The following is a 17,121-nucleotide window of genomic DNA, read 5'->3' as shown; positions in this document are numbered from 1 at the left end:
GCATACAAAACTTTTGCGAACAAAATTTATATAACAAATTGTTATTATTTTTCCACCTCCTAAAGTTTGTGCCACTTTTTCACTGACACCCTGTATGTCCTGCTATTCGTAAATACAGAACGTCGGTATATATTCGTGATATTACGGTCTTTCTGTATTATTACGGTGCAGAAATGCCAATACGCGACCGGTCACGATATGAAGAACACAGGGGCGTATTAACCTAATTTCTATGTGGGTTGCAGACATGTGTGGGATTATTTTATTTCGGCTATGTGATACATTTGGTGGAGTTTGGATGATGATGTCGAATGGAATCAGTGGTGGAGCAGAATAATGCTTTGAAAGATTTGATCACAATTTGGAATATTCGTATGTTATTATTTTCAATTTTAAGTTTAAAACATCGAATATCTTAACTCATTCTAATGGGACTCTTCAAAATTTTCAATCATCTGTCTCAAGCACGTTTTGCACGATCTACAATATATAAACTATTGGAGGAAGAATCAATTGGAAGTTTCATGTGTTGAAAAATGTTACATAATTCGTCGAAGAAGTACGAAACCTTTTTTATCAAAACTCAAATTATTACTTCCATGCTTCAGGAAAATATTTGAAAGAGTACTCATAGCAATTACTGAATTTGTTTCTCGGAAAATAGTGAAAAAATGATTTCAAGTCGAGCTCAAGTCAGGTAGTACTTTTTCAATCTCAAGTCAAGTCAAGTATTTATTTATCAAGTACTTTAATCATATCAAGATTTGTAGCAGTTTTATTGTGTAGTGTCACTTCAATGAAAAAATTATAAAATGAGAAGGAACCTTTCAAAAAACACTTTTATTTATTGAACTTATTGTATAAAATGACCGAAAATATCAACTTTTTTGAAATAGAAACATAAATTAAATAACTAGATATCATAACAAAATAAAAATAAAGTTCCTTAATATTGAGAAATCTCCTGGCTTTGTTTGATTTCATAATTTTCCAACCAGGATCTAAGACACATGAGGCATCTTCTAGATTTTTCGCCTAACCTATTGCGGGTTTTTTGTAACTGTAAGAGCAGCTCTGGATAATTGTCTTTCAACAGGAGCTGAAGATGCAGGCGTTGATAAAAATTCCATCCTTAGCCAAAATGGCCAAGTTTGGAAAGATATTTCGAAACTACCAAAATCTACCAATAGATTTCATAGAAATGTGAGAAAACTACTAATAAAGTCACACTGGCTAAGGCTTCAGTCTATCGGCGCTCGAGGAAACCCCTTATTTAGTCTAAGCGCGCACGAGTTTGCAGAAATATATGCCGTGCGAGGCGTGCATATTAAGCTAAATGTAATATCAAGTGGCTTGATATCAAGTCAAGCAATAAAAATCTAAAATCAAGTACAAGTATGTAATTTTTCACGAACTTGATTTTCAAGTCAAGTAGTTGGTTAAAACAAGCTACTTGGCTTGATGAATCCCTAATTATTCAATTCCTGAACTGGCCCTTTTTATGAAAAATGTTCATTCTAGGAAAACTATACAACATTATCGGAAAAAGATATTTATTTTTCATTCTCATCTCTCTAATGGAAATCACTTTCAAAAATGGTTCATTGAAATTATAGGAAAAAAATATGAAATGAGAAAAAATTCTGAAAATTTTAATTTTATAATAATTAATATTCTGTAAGATGTTTTCTTTTCGAGATTTTTGATTATTCAAAATTACCCGATATACTTATTGAATTTGAATTATTTATCTCCCAACCGATTTCCATCGAAATCAAAAAAATAGAACACAAAATATTGAGGACTCGAGATTTAAATTCAATTCATTTATGACCCATCGTTAATACACATACAAAAAATCATCAACATCGTGAAATATTGAGGTCCTAATTTTAAGTGATTGATAACAAAAAATCCGTCATGCTAAACATCCCTAAAACCATCAATATATTTGAAATGAAGGTTGAAATGAAGTATCTTCTATTTCACGTAGAAACCGAAAACAGAAAAAAATATGTTGCCCGTTGAAAAAAAAACAGAGTCAAAACCGATCCAGAAAAAACTCCCTTTTGTGACCGGAAATATTTTTATTAGGTGGTGTTATATTTCTATTCCTTTCCCAACTAGACATGAAACACCGCGACACTGTTGCAGGACCCTGTATATTTTAGGTTGAAATCGATAAATATGATCTGAATTTCATTCTTGTCCATATATCATCATTGATCATTTTTCCCGATACCGATCTGCTTTTATTCAGTACATACAAGGAATAACAACATTCAACGATTGAGTGTAAATTGCCTGCAACCAACATAAAGAAGTGTCTCTCTGTTAATTCATACACATTTGAAATTATAGAAACACTCAATTATTGTCCAATCAATCTGGGGATAGGATCTAACACTTCCTCTCAGATGAGGGAAAACATGAGATTTCTAAAAATAAAGATATCGGTTGAGGAAATGTAATTCTGCAGCATGCTATAACATCTGGTGTACCCTGAATCTTCTTTCCTATTTTACATCATTGCTCGGATCAATCAAGGCAGACGAAAAAATGTTCAAGACAAACAAATAAAAGCGTTTTGTTTTGAAGTTTCCATATATAAGTTAACTGAGCTATTTTAGTATTCACACTTCGATCACATCACAGATTGGAGTGTATATTCAAGTCTGCTGATTGAATTTGTAAGTTTCAATATTGAACTTTGGAAGCTTACGAAAAAAAAACAATTTTCTAAAAAAATGGTACAAATATTCCAAATCATTTTTGATTTGCTCGTTTAATTTGTGTCAAAAATCTCTCGTGCCTTTTTCTCACATTTTTAAAAAAATGGAAAATACTCGTTGAAATGTTTTATTTTTTTAGATAAGAAAAAGTCATAAAAGGCATGAGAGATTTTTCGTCACAAATTGAAAAAGGAGATACAAAATGGTTTCAAGCTTGAAATATCTCAGTGGCGTACCATTTTTTCTCGAAATGAAGAGATCATTACAAGTATACAATTTTTTAAGGTTGTTGCCGAGCATATCTTTACATGATTGAATGTCAAAACTACTGACCACGAATGAAATAAGACATCTCAAAAAATATAACAATGTTACCATTTTAAATTGTATAATTCCAACAGAAAACCCCGTTTGAGCTTTCTGCTCAAAAAGAAATGCGACCCCAGAACATAATGATGCCAATATTTTAAAAACCAATTGGTTTCTTATGAGCTTGACGTGAGGACTGAAAACCATTATAGGAAAAAATCTTAGTCGGCGCTTCACTCACCAACCAGTTCCTTCCAATTTTTATAGCTTTAGGAATTTGGACTGAAACTGATGACGTCATATTCGTCTCATGACCTTGCATGATGTGAAGATGGAACATATTGTTGCACAATTTTTACATAAGTACAATTGAAAAAGTTCTGATGTTGTGCATGTCAATCGGTACTATACAGGGTCTTTCAAGAGGAACTTCACCCATATTTATACGGGAAACTACTGAACGTATTTTCATGAAATTCAGCACTTATAAGTATTTCACGATGCTGATGAAATCTAAAATATTTTCAAGGCATGAGCACCTCCGGTTTTTCCGGAAATGACGTCAACTTCCGTTTTTCAAATTAGAACATCATTTTTTTATTGCAGAAATAGATTACTTAGAAAGTTTCAAGTTATTTTGATGTAACATTTTTCAGTTTTGGTTGGAAAATTCTCTCTGAGCGGGAAAATTCGAAAAAAAAATCGAAAATAGAGCTCCGCTGAAACAAGAATAACTTCGAGGTTTTTGGTTGGAAAATTTTCATTTTTGGGATTTTTCAAGATGTAAGATTGATGTATCCACTTTAAAAATCGAAATCGCGATTCATGATACAGGGGGTGAAAAAATCGCTTTCAAAGTTAGGGATGACAAAATCGTGAAAAATCAATTTTTTCAAATTAGAACCCCATTTTTTTATGGCAGATATTGAATCTACGTTAAAAAATAATGTGAGTTTATGCATCACACCCTTGCCATAAAATGGATATTTTCTGAGTTATTCACAAAAAACTGTTTTTCGTCTTGAATTTTCAGCTATTTCTTTTCCCTTCACGCCAAAAAGATGAAATTTTCAGGAAATGTTACTTAAACCATGTTTTAGATTTTACTACCCTAATATGCAAGAGAAAAAAGGTACAGGTTGTTCCTAAATAGATGGCGAATTTTGATTCGAATTTGTATCGGAAACCTCTTTATTTCAACTAATCGGCCATCGGTTTTCTCTCCAGTGATAAATAAATAATTCCTTATGAACCATATGCAAAAACTTACCATGTTTTACATTCTTTTTTTTTAATGCAAAAACTTACCATGTTTTACATTCTTTTTTTTTAATGATAGATATCATTACATGTTTTACATTCTTTTTTTTTAATGATAGATATCATTAAAAAAAAAGAATGTAAAACATGGTAAGTTTTTGCATATGGTTCATAAGGAATTATTTATTTATCACTGGAGAGAAAACCGATGGCCGATTAGTTGAAATAAAGAGGTTTCCGATACAAATTCGAATCAAAATTCGCCATCTATTTAGGAACAACCTGTACCTTTTTTCTCTTGCATATTAGGGTAGTAAAATCTAAAACATGGTTTAAGTAACATTTCCTGAAAATTTCATCTTTTTGGCGTGAAGGGAAAAGAAATAGCTGAAAATTCAAGACGAAAAACAGTTTTTTGTGAATAACTCAGAAAATATCCACTTTAGGGCAAGGGTGTGATGCATAAACTCACATTATTTTTTAACGTAGATTCAATATCTGCCATAAAAAAAATGGGGTTCTAATTTGAAAAAATTGATTTTTCACGATTTTGTCATCCCTAACTTTGAAAGCGATTTTTTCACCCCCTGTATCATGAATCGCGATTTCGATTTTTAAAGTGGATACATCAATCTTACATCTTGAAAAATCCCAAAAATGAAAATTTTCCAACCAAAAACCTCGAAGTTATTCTTGTTTCAGCGGAGCACTATTTTCGATTTTTTTTTCGAATTTTCCCGCTCAGAGAGAATTTTCCAACCAAAACTGAAAAATGTTACATCAAAATAATTTGAAATTTTCTAAGGAATCTATTTCTGCAATAAAAAAATGGTATTCTAATTTGAAAAACGGAAGTTGACGTCATTTCCGGAAAAACCGGAGGTGCTCATGCCTTGAAAATATTTTAGATTTCATCAGCATCGTGAAATACTTATAAGTGCTGAAATTCATGAAAATACGTTCAGTAGTTTCCCGTATAAATATGGGTGAGGTTCCTCGTGAAAGACCCTGTATATTGGAAAAATATGTTTGGGGAGTAATCATGGAATGTTAAGTAAATCGAGAATTGAAAATTAAATAAGAGGAGCACTGACTTGACATCAGTATCATGAATTTTTGGAGACCCTGTAAGGGTGGCACGGTGTTCCATAACTCTAGTTAGGAAAGAGGAAGAAATATTATTTATGGAATATCCTAATTGTTCGTTGTAATAACTCTCATGAAACATTTTTTTTGCGGGTTTCAACTTTAATTATTTGAGTTTTTTACGTTTTTTCTTAAATTTTTTTGGTTCTACTATGAGATATTTAGATTGCCAGTTAGCTCTCAGAATATTGGATATGTCAAAGTGCAATTGGAATTTTTTTTGGTCAAATATTATATCTGAAATGGACCAATGATACCTAAAGAGGGTATGAATAACAGCAGGCCAAATTTTATAAATGAAAATGTGTAGAAATTTTTTATTTCAAATTGAAAACCCCGTATATTATCAATTCATAAGATACGATAACAAAGGCTCTACAAATCTCATGAAGTATACCATATGCGAAATCCACTGATTTTCCTTGAAAAAGCTATTTTTTCGAAAAATGTTCATTCGAAGAAAACTATACAACTTATTTTTAACGTACAGTGTACATTATCGGAAAAATGTATATTTCATTCTTAAATGTAACTCCCTATTGAAAATTTCTTTGAAATTATGAGGATGAAATATGATTACATATTTCCAAGTTTTTCAAAAAAGAGCTAATTTAAGGAAAACCAGAAAATTTCTAGAGATCATTTTAAAGATCAATAATAAACAGGGGTGTACCCTATTTTTATTTCAATCTTACAAATTTCTATTCATAAAATTTAGCAAGCTATTTTTTTTCACAGTCTCTATATTACAGGTCCTCTTTAGATGAACTGTTCGAGAAATGAACACACGTTTAGTATTTGTCCAGATATTAATTCCAATAGGTGTGGAATGGTAATGAAGTATCTTTTAGTTTCCATGAAGAAGCCTCAAATGTGAAAAATTGGTTTGAATAGGAGCCCATTTTGCAAATTATTTCAGAATATACTATTACTACGTATTAGCAGATACTCAAGCAATCCAAAAAAAATTAGATTCATATCTCTTTCCAATTGTTAACAATTAAAGTCTACAAAGATCAAAATACGAAATATTGTTGAGAAAGAAAATATTCCCTACAATTATGAGTAAACATTTCATCGCTTCTATCGTAGTAAAAGTGTTATGGTTTCCTATTGTTAAGCAGTAGATACAAATAGTTCTGACACATACTTCGTACATCCAAGTAGAAGTAGAACAGATGGTTATGATGCCGAAGTTATTATTAATTCTGATATGAGCAAATACATATCATATCCTTCTCGTAGTTCTTATCAGTCTTGGAAAAATTTTGCGAGAGAAATAACTGGAATAAGTATTCTTCATTGATCAATGTTAATAGTTTCGATAGCATCTTATTATATATTTCTTCAGGGAATTAATCCAAAAATAGTCGATACTGATGGAATATCTATTTAGAAGTTACTTTCAACTTCCAACGGTTGAATGAAAATACGGATACATAGGAAGCTTGAATAGTGAGCTACTAAGACTAAAATTATGTACCTACCAAACTTAAAAATGCCATATGATGAAATAGATATGCTGGTTTCAGGGATATAGTGGCAAATTGGGGGACACCCTATATTTTTCAATGCAGTTTGATGCTGCAGATTCGTCGAAAATCATCCCATTACCGGTTTTTCAAAAATGTAAACGGTTTCAAAGATATTGAGTTTTTCGTCTAAATTTTTTTATGGACACATAAATATTTTTTATTTATTCTAGATTCAATTCATTTCTTGTATAACTTCAATCAAGTAATATATATGGTGTGCCATTCAAAAACATCAACTCTCAACTATATCTCTAAAACGATAATTAATTTTTAATTAATTGAGACACCTGTTTATGACTTGATTACGATTATACAATAGAAACAAAATAAAGTAAATGAAAAATAATTATATATAAAGTCCCATAAAAAAATGAAGACGAAAAACTTATCTCTTTGAAACGGATGACATTTTTGAAAAACCGAAAACGGGATAGTTTTCGACATATCTGTGACTAAAAAACTTCGTTTAAAAATACAGCGTGTCCCATTTAAAAACATCAACTTGCTTCTATACATATCTCTAAAACGATAATTAATTTCTATGATCTGTTATGAATATCATATAGGTAAATAATAAAATTATTGAAAAAACGTTTCAGAATTTTTCGAATATCTCGAACAAAAACCAAGATATAGCAAAATATTTGAATATTTTCAGAAACACCCTGTAGGCAACTCGAGAAAGAATCAAGATATCTATGCTCTGCTTTCTGATATCTAATTATCTCGAAAAATAGAAGGGACTCCCTTTACTCTTGTAAATTAGGAACGCAAACATTTAGAACAAAATTTATTGTCTTCAAAAAATTTTACAATTTAATTAATGCATTCTGAGATATGAAAACAAAAAAAAAACAATCCGGAAACATTTCAATTTTTCTAAGAATGTACAAACGTAAGTAAGTATATGACTAAACATGAATTGGTTTCTATATCGCATCAATCATACAACATTCATAATACAAAAATAAACAATTTCGAAATAAGCACCGACTTGAAGTCAGAAGCTTTTGGGCACTTTTTCATGCATGAACCAATTGCGTCCATGGAGAACACATAATTGTTCAAAAATACATATGCGGTGTAATTTATTATGATTTCATCATTGTCCGTTAGTTTATCACGACTGTTGTCGCAAAAATATAATTTTTTTTTCGTTATTCTTCTTGATTTTTCTCTAATTCCGATGACATGATCATACTGAAATTTTACATGAAGCTTGAAATTGTTATTGAGAAAATAAATATATACTTAGTTTCATCTCCATGGAAGTTGTAGATTTGAAATGACATATCAGGGAAACATGTTATGGACAAGGCGAACGTTAGGGGTCAAACAGTAAAGCGACCGTTTCAGGCGTCTCTGTTCGAGGGGCGGCAATTTGACCCAGTTTTCTGACCGCTTTTTCATATTTCAACCTTGATTCTTAAAAACAGCATATGCTTGTTCTGCACACACTGCAGTCCAACCAATGAAAACAGAATTTCCTATTACCCTCATTGAAAGAGGAATAAATTCATTATATATTTCACAAAGCCGAAAAACCCCACTACCTTCGCTTCCGAATTATTTGGAATATGATGTAAAATTCTGCCGGTCCCCCTAATATTTGACATGCTAAGGCTAAAATAATTACAAGCTTAGCAGAACTATAATTTCGATTTACTTTGGCCCCCCTTGGCCACCCCTGTTTTTGAAAGCTGGCGTTGCCACTGGTTCAAACCTTATCTTTTGAAACCCTCCCTGGGCATAATTCGAAATGCAGACATCGTGACGAAAAATGACAGCACTTGTTGCCCGAATAGGTCGTTATATCAAATGTCAAAAATCCAAAGAAAAATGTTTCATTGAAAACTTGCAAATTTCCTGCTATCAACTGAAATGTACCCAAAACAATAATCATTCAACATTCAATGGTTGATCCTAATTTCCTGTGAAATTTGAGCAACCCACTCCTGAATGCATCTCCAGGCGGCTTACTTTCAGAAATCAAAATGCTTGCTGAAACAGTTAATTGAAGTGAATAGCATCATTCTTGATGCGAAAACCATATGTTTAGTTAGGCACAACAACATAGTGAACAAACAACCTTCAACTCTCAAAAGGAAGCGAAATATTTGCCCAAGTGATGGTTTTGTTATAGAAATCCACGCATATAATATATGAGTCACATGAAATACTATATGCAGTTTTGATGAGGCAATTCGTTATTTTTAGTCCTATTGACTTCACTGATCTGTGGTTGTTAAGATTCCGACAATAATCTTTTGTTTGGAAGCGTGGCTTGAAAAAATTTTTCCAATTAACAGAACCAACGAATTGTAGATTGTTATTTGAATGATTCGACCACGAATCAAAAATTATTACCTCCATTGAAGTTTTCACTATATATGTTTTGATATGCTCAAAAAATGTAAATTACACGATGTGGTGTATTATCGCGATATCGTAAAATTGTAGATATAGTTGGTCTATTTATTCTCAGAAAAGTTCAGCATTTGTCACAATGCATAGAATATAAAAATTAAATGGAAATACTCTGCCAATGAGTGACACTATATACATAGTTAGTAGTTATGCTATCTCGTCCATGTAAAAACCTGGTTCACGCAGGTGCAATGCAATCGTGAGATAGGAGATACGCATTCTCAACACGCACCATATTTACATCTAAAATATTAATAAGAGAAATAAGACACTTGATTTTACGTTTCAAAATTTCAATAAAAATCCATACATATAGGCGTACAAGTTTGCTTCCGCCGTTTTTTTCCGAAATTCGAGGCTTTATTGTAAAAAACTGGTTATACATTTATGATTAAAAGTATTGTCCATCGCTGGTCACTACTTTCTCCCATTTTTCGGGCAGCCTACGAATCCCGCGTTGAAAAAACTGGTCATCTTTTGAAACTATCCACGAATCGATCCAATTTTTTCAATTCTTCATAAGACCGGAAGTGCTGGTCAGCCAGTGTGCAATTGATCGACACAAGTGATAGTCCGAGGGTCAACGTCTGGAGAATACGGCGGGTGGGGCAGGACTTGCCATTTCAACGTTTCCAAGTACATTATCTTTACCACTTTCGCAACATGGGGTCGAGCATTGTCATGCTGTAAAATCACTTTATCATGTCTTTCGTTGTATTGCGGCCGTTTGTCTTTCAATGTTCGGCTCGAACGCATTAATTGCGTTCAATTACGATTGCCGTTATTGTTTCAGTCAGTTTTAACAACTCATAATATACTACGGCGAGCTGGTCCCACCAAACACCTTGTAACCGGGAATATGCTGCCAATTCTTGTTGTGTTTGGCACGAGTCTTGATCAAGTAATGACCCCAATTTTGCATCTTTGAAAGGCTTCTGTCTTCCACCGTCATGCTGATATTCGACATCAAAATCACTGTTCTTGAAGCTTTGAAACCAATTTCGGCATGTTCTTTCACTAATAGCGGCCTCACCGTATTTGAGAGCATTCGATGAGCCTCAGCCGAAGTTTTCTTCATATTAAAGCAAAAAATTAAAACCTCCAGCGGATGACGAGAATTTGGCTCGTAAGCTGACATGTTTAATCGAGAATAACTTTATGATACAGACACAAATCGATGGCGTTATGTTTACAAGCAACTAACATTACTGTATGACATCTATCTGCTCAGTCGATACGGGGGCTGTCTGTAAAGATTGTAATTTTTTTTTATTAATGAACTTATTTTTATTATTCCATTCTTTTCTAGCGTGGTTGTGGAGGCTGCGCCACCGCCTTGGAAGCAAGTGGAGGATGCAATTGCGCAGGAATAAAGGGAAGACCTGGAGGTCCCGGCTTACCTGGACATCCAGCACCTCCTGGATCATACGGTGACACTGGTCTTCCTGGACCAGATGGGCCAAAGGGTGAAAAGGGTATGGCTGGTGAAATAGGAGGACAGGGAGAACTAGGTCCAAGGGTATGATAAACACATAGCAAAATGCTTGAATGGTGTAACATTTTCTTCTTCTGCAGGGTGACGATGGTATTCGAGGACTTACTGGAACTCCTGGTTTCCCCGTGAGTACACCAATTTAAATTTGAGAATATCTAAATCATATTTTTTTAGATTTTATTCTTTAGACCTTTTACTTCCTAATGAAAAAGTAGAATTGAAATCATGTAAGCAATGTTGTTATGTCAGGATATGTTTCGCGCTTGTACAAATTCGAATGCATGTAAGTTTTTCACAAAATTTCGCATGTGAATTTTTGCTACAAAATACTTAATTCTGTCAAAACTTCCTGCTATATAACTAAGATGTCAAAAAATGCTGAATAGATTTTCCATTATACAGGTTTTACTGAAACAAACAAAAATGACCGAATCCTCGGATCATTATAAGAAAAAAAGTATCATAACCATGGGACCGTAAACGTTTTGTTTTCGAGATACAGGGTGTTAAATTAAAAATTTTTTCTTTCAAGTTTTTTCTCATAGCACCTTTGCATCACAGGATATTCGACTTAAATTTGGTATAGATATTCCAATTTGAAGGTTTCATCATGTGATATGCTAATTTTGAATGCAAATCTACAGGGTGATTTTTTTTTTTGGAACAGTGCCCACTTCTTTCTTCCAAATGTATTTTTTGTGAACTACTGGCAGTTTAGAAAAATTCAAAAAGAAACTTCGGTCCAGTATTACATTTTTTTGGTTTTGGTATACATATTTTTGTCGTAACGATTTCGAAAAAAAACTTCAAAAGATTATTTAGTAATTCTCAAGAAAATCCAAATTATTATTAAGATCTAGTTAATAAGATGTGATAAAATTCACATAAATCAATTATAAATTTTGGTACTCATTTACCCAATCTTTAGGGAAGATTAGTAAAGATAAACTGGTATAATCATCTCTTAAAAGAAGGACTACAAGAAACACCCTGTATCTCTAAAATAAAGAGTTTGGGGGCTCATGTTGAAAGGACTTTTCCTTTATTATCCAAGGAATTTCTTATGTTTCTTTATACCTCCAATATAAGAACATCGGCATCAAATCAATTTGTTTGTATTATCGATTTTTTATACAAATATACAAATTTTTCAATGAATAGATGAAAAAATACTCTCCGGCTTCTTAGTTTATGATATCTACTACTTCTATGAGCTCATTCAAGTTTGGAATAGGTTTCAAGTTCTGGTTGACGATATCTGACACAAACTCTAGGTTTTCAAAAAATTCGAATAAGTTTATTGGATTGTAATGAAAATAATTCTGAATCTGTCTTTATGCTAATTTATTCATTTGTTTCTATAGTAATTTTTTCCAATTTCAGTTATGAGAAATATATTTCTGAGTATGTAATTGCTTATAAATTTTCAATGTTTCAAAATATTTTTTATCTCCTTTAGGGAAATGAAGGAGAACCAGGATTCGCTGGTCCCCCAGGGCTAGATGGTTGCAATGGAACTGACGGAGCCATAGGACGAAAAGGATGGAGAGGACCACCAGGAGAAAGAGGTCTAGCAGGTCGTGATGGACCACCAGGACCATTAGGAGAACCTGGAGAAGGTGGGGGCAATTCTATCGGAACCAAAGGTGAATCTGGTATACCAGGATACGATGGTCGTCAAGGTCCGCAAGGACCTAGAGGATTGATGGGACCACAAGGTTATATTGGAGCTACAGGATTACAAGTGAGTAATTAATAATAATAACAATAGTGCCTCTACTTGCAACAAAAATAATACATAATTTAGGGACGAAGTCTAACTTAAGCTACTTCCCTCTTACCCCAAATAATAAAATTGAGGAATATTTAAAAAATAGAAACAAGAAGCAATAACCATAAAGGAAAAATGATAGTAATAGTGAACCCATCTTGATCAAATCATCTGTTCCCTCAAAAATTTTTCCTTCAAGTCTCAATGAGCTCACAGAGAGTACCCCCAAATGAAGGGAAAGAATGGAAGAACTCAAAATTCCCTTTACAATTATCAATTTCTGGAGTCTAAAAAATTCTCAGCATTGAGCCACCTTTAAGTGATTGAAGACGTCATGATTGTTTATTTTCATTACCAGGGAATAACTGGAGAAGCTGGGTTCTGGGGACCAACTGGAGATCGCGGAGATTATACTAAGGGAGTAGCAGGTGAACCAGGTAAAGCTGGAGATATCGGTCCAGCTGGTGAACCTGGAGAATCTCCTGACAATGAACTGTGGGTTCTCCCCCCAAGTCTATCTTTACGCGGCATACGTGGAGATAGAGGAGAGAAAGGAGAAATAGGACCAAGAGGACTCAAGGGTCAAACAGGTTCGAAAGGTTACCCAGTAAGTAATACGCACATAATTTCAAACGCAAAAATTTAATGAGAATTTTAGGGAATCTCGGGACTCAAAGGACAACGTGGATTACCTGGTGATGAAGGATACGAAGGACCCAGAGGAAAAAATGGTCGGCAAGGTCCTCCAGGTCCAAGTGGAGAAAAAGGCGATAAAGGAGCACCTGGTTACGCTGGAAATCCTGGTACAGATGGTGCAAAAGGTGCCATGGGTGAAAACGGACCACTTGGACGTCCTGGTGTACAAGGTATCGAAGGTCCAAAAGGATTATACGACCCCACACTCGACAAAATCGTACCAGGTGTCGAAGGTCCCCAAGGACCTATCGGTCCACCCGGAGAAAGAGGTATTACAGGTATTCCTGGTCTGGAAGGAACACCAGGACCCCAAGGACCCCCAGGGATACCAGGGCCCCCTGGACCAACTGGTGGAGCCGGTATCAAAGGAATGACCTGGAAAGGTGAACACGGTAGTCGAGGTTTACCAGGACAGCCTGGAAGAACTGGTCCAAGAGGTCCTACTGGCCCAGCAGGACCGACTGGAACAAAAGGATTCAGGGGTGATGACATATTCGGTCCTGCTGGAGAACCAGGTATGCCGGGAATGCCGGGAATTGGAGGAACCAGAGGTGATCGAGGTGATGTTGGTTTGACTGGACCGAAAGGTTTTCCAGGAATCGGTAAAGATATGACTGGACCACCTGGAGAACCCGGACCACGAGGATTCCCAGGAACACCAGGAGACGATGGTGTACCAGGATTTGATGGTTTGAATGGCTTGAAAGGAAAAAGAGGAGATGACTGTGGAGTTTGTCGTCCAGGTGAGTTAAACATTCCCATTTTACTTGAAAGAAAATGTGTTCTCATTCAATACAGTGCGCGGCAAGTTGATTTCTTCTCAAAACCATTTGGTGCGCTAGGAATTTCATATAAAAAAGGCGTACAACTCTGCTGCCGCCGTTTTTTTCCGCAATTCAAGGCTTTATTATAAAAAACAAGTTATACATTCATGATTCAAAGTATTTGTCCTTCGTTGGTCACTACTTTCTCCCATCATTCGGGCACCTTTTGAAGCGATCGACGAATCGATTCAATGTTTAATTTTTCACAAGACCGGAAGTGCTGGTCAGCCAGGCCGTGTGCCATTGATCGGGACATGTGACAGTCCGAGGCAGCAACATCTGGAGAAAACGGCGGGTGGGCTAGAACTTTCCATTTCAACCATTCCAAGTATGTCTTGACCACTTTCGCAACATGAGTTTGAGCACTGTCATGCTGTAAAATCACTTTATCATGTCACTCGTTGTATTAAACGCATTAATGGCGCTCGATAACGATTGCATGTGATTGTTCCAGTCGGTTTCAACAACTCATAATACACTACGACGAGCTGGTCCCATCAAATACTTACCATGACCTGGAAACTGAGAATATTCGATTTGACCGTCGACAAGGAAGCATGGATGGGATATCCCAATGATGTTTTGCGCTTAGGATTATCGTAATGAATCCATTTTTCGTCTCCTTTCATAATGCGATGCAGAATTTCCTTCCGTCTTGCAAGCAGCTGTTTACCAGCAAACAAATGCCGTTCAACATCTTTCAGTTTCAACTCATATATACAGCACTTGCTTATTGCAAGACATCTACGATCTATTTATTTAGACTATCACTTACCGCTACAACTATCTATTGCAAAACGGCGGAAGCAAAGTTGTGCACCTAATAATTTTCGTTTCTAAATTCTATAAGCTTCTTTTGTATTTACGTTGAAACATGATTGCAGATAAGACTACAAAATAGTATATTGTGCAACAAGTGGGGAAAGTCTAACTTTTCTCGCGAGTGTGGAAGTTTGTGGCACGAGCCTGAGAGGCGAGTGCCGCAAACACACGAGCGAGAAAAGGACTTTCTCCACATGTTGCACACTATACTTTTCCTACAACTGCACAAATTTCAATAATTCGAGTAATGGACTTCAAATCAAAATGGCTTCGTTGACAGTATGTGCTAATTTATTGCGTTTCCGTAGAAACGACTCAGAAGCCCAATTTAATTGGTCTACCAAGCGAGGTGTGGGCAAAGTGCCGTGAGAAATAATATTTCCCACAGTATGAGCAATACATAGTTTTGAAATTGAGTAAGCTATGAAGAATACGCTACTTTTCATAGCAGTTGTAAGGAAAAGATATTATCACGTGCTCCTTTAAATTCACTATTACCACAACTTCATTTTTTTCAAAAAAAAACGGGAATATACAATTCCTTGACTTCCAACTTCACTCGAGGTTTTCCTGAACTTATCAACACACTCAATAATTACTATCCAGTCCAGGTCAAGAGCTCGAGGGGCTAAATTGAAGCAATTTTGAAGATTACGCTAAGCAATGATTAGAAAATAGTCGATTCAAAAACCACACCAGTATTCTCTCTAATGAGATCAGATTCACAGTCCACACCTCTACGACGCCTTAATGCCACACATTTCAAAAAATAAATTTGCCTAGCACTGGTTTTAAATGTCTCGATTCTTTAATAATAATTTTTTTTTATAAATGGTCAATAGAAGTTTAAGTTATTATAGACCAGACTCCACTAAGAAATATCTAACTATTATCACAAGATTCTAACTCAGTTTCAATTATATGATTCAGGTTTACCTGGAACAAAAGGTGAGAAAGGTGGAAGTGGGCGATCTGGTTTCCCCGGACCAATGGGATTTGTGGGATTACCTGGACCTAGAGGCAAAAGCGGTCAACCCGGAAAGCAAGGTCCCCCAGGACCTGAGGGTCTAGATGGTGCTTCAGGATCTCCAGGAACACAAGGAGTGCCTGGTATACCTGGACCCGATGGACGACTGATCTTCCCGGCTCCGGGACATACAGAGGCTGCTGAGAAAGGAGATCAAGGTTTTCCGGGTTTTATGGGCAATGATGGATTAATGGGAGCTCCTGGTATGAGAGGACCGGTTGGTAAACAAGGAGTTAAAGGTGAACAAGGTGCGCCTGGACCAGATGGAGAAAATGGGTTAGATGGGTCCCCGGGAAGAGCTGGACCTAGAGGTCCAAAGGGATTCGCTGATGAAAGAACCAAGGAGGACCTTATGGGTGCCAAAGGAGTGCGAGGAAGAATGTGAGTATGCTTTACAAAATTGAATGTTTTGAATTTCGTTCGAACTCGTTTTAGGGGACGGAAAGGAGAGCCAGGTAGTGAGGGTATAAAAGGAGCAAGAGGAAACGCAATAGCAGCTAATAAGGTTCAATTAACTGGGGACAAAGGTTTCAAAGGTTTACCAGGAGAGCCAGGTAAATTAAAACAAACAAAATATTTTCTACTATTCACAATACCTCAATAAAGCTTGACTATTAGCCCGGGCGCATATTAGAAGGCATAAAGCATTTTTGCTAAATATGTTTTGAAAAAATTTAAGAATTTTTTTGTTTAAATACATATATGTATATCGAAATATACGTCAATTGAACGAACAGTTCATTTGAATTCTAGTGGCTTTAAACTGATGTCAGTCCCTATCAATTCAAAGTGAAACTATTTACCCGTCTTTTCTGCAGAACGGAATGAAATAAATTCCTCTTTTTGAAAATTCTAGTATCGCTATCTTAATAGAACTTATTCCATATCGAATCTCAAGACCATCGTACAGGCACCTAGACAATTCATGACTATCTTAACTATTAGTATTGACATATTTATTTCCGTTGAAAATGAAAACACTCTACAAGCTATAGAATCTGCCAAATCACTTTCAATTGTTTACACGAAGGACAATGGAATGACACTAGTTTCCATGAAGAAAAATTGTCAAAAGAA

General features: G+C 35.1%; 1 protein-coding gene across 1 annotated transcript in view; it reads left to right on the top strand.

Moving 5' to 3' along the window:
- LOC123677725 (collagen alpha-5(IV) chain) overlaps positions 1-17,121 on the top strand; it is a 79,107-nt gene that overhangs the window by 52,757 nt on the left and 9,229 nt on the right. The window contains exons 2-8 of the mRNA XM_045614414.1: positions 10,719-10,928; positions 10,985-11,029; positions 12,364-12,648; positions 13,034-13,282; positions 13,334-14,114; positions 15,948-16,425; positions 16,480-16,598. Of these exons, the coding sequence (XP_045470370.1) occupies positions 10,719-10,928; positions 10,985-11,029; positions 12,364-12,648; positions 13,034-13,282; positions 13,334-14,114; positions 15,948-16,425; positions 16,480-16,598 (2,167 nt within the window). The remainder of the gene's footprint in view (positions 1-10,718; positions 10,929-10,984; positions 11,030-12,363; positions 12,649-13,033; positions 13,283-13,333; positions 14,115-15,947; positions 16,426-16,479; positions 16,599-17,121) is intronic.

The sequence above is a fragment of the Harmonia axyridis genome, chromosome 4 (assembly GCF_914767665.1).
Source record: "Harmonia axyridis chromosome 4, icHarAxyr1.1, whole genome shotgun sequence".
NCBI lineage: Eukaryota > Metazoa > Arthropoda > Insecta > Coleoptera > Coccinellidae > Harmonia > Harmonia axyridis.
Note: the sequence above shows the minus strand (reverse complement) of the source record. Positions and strands in the feature narration are given on the sequence as shown.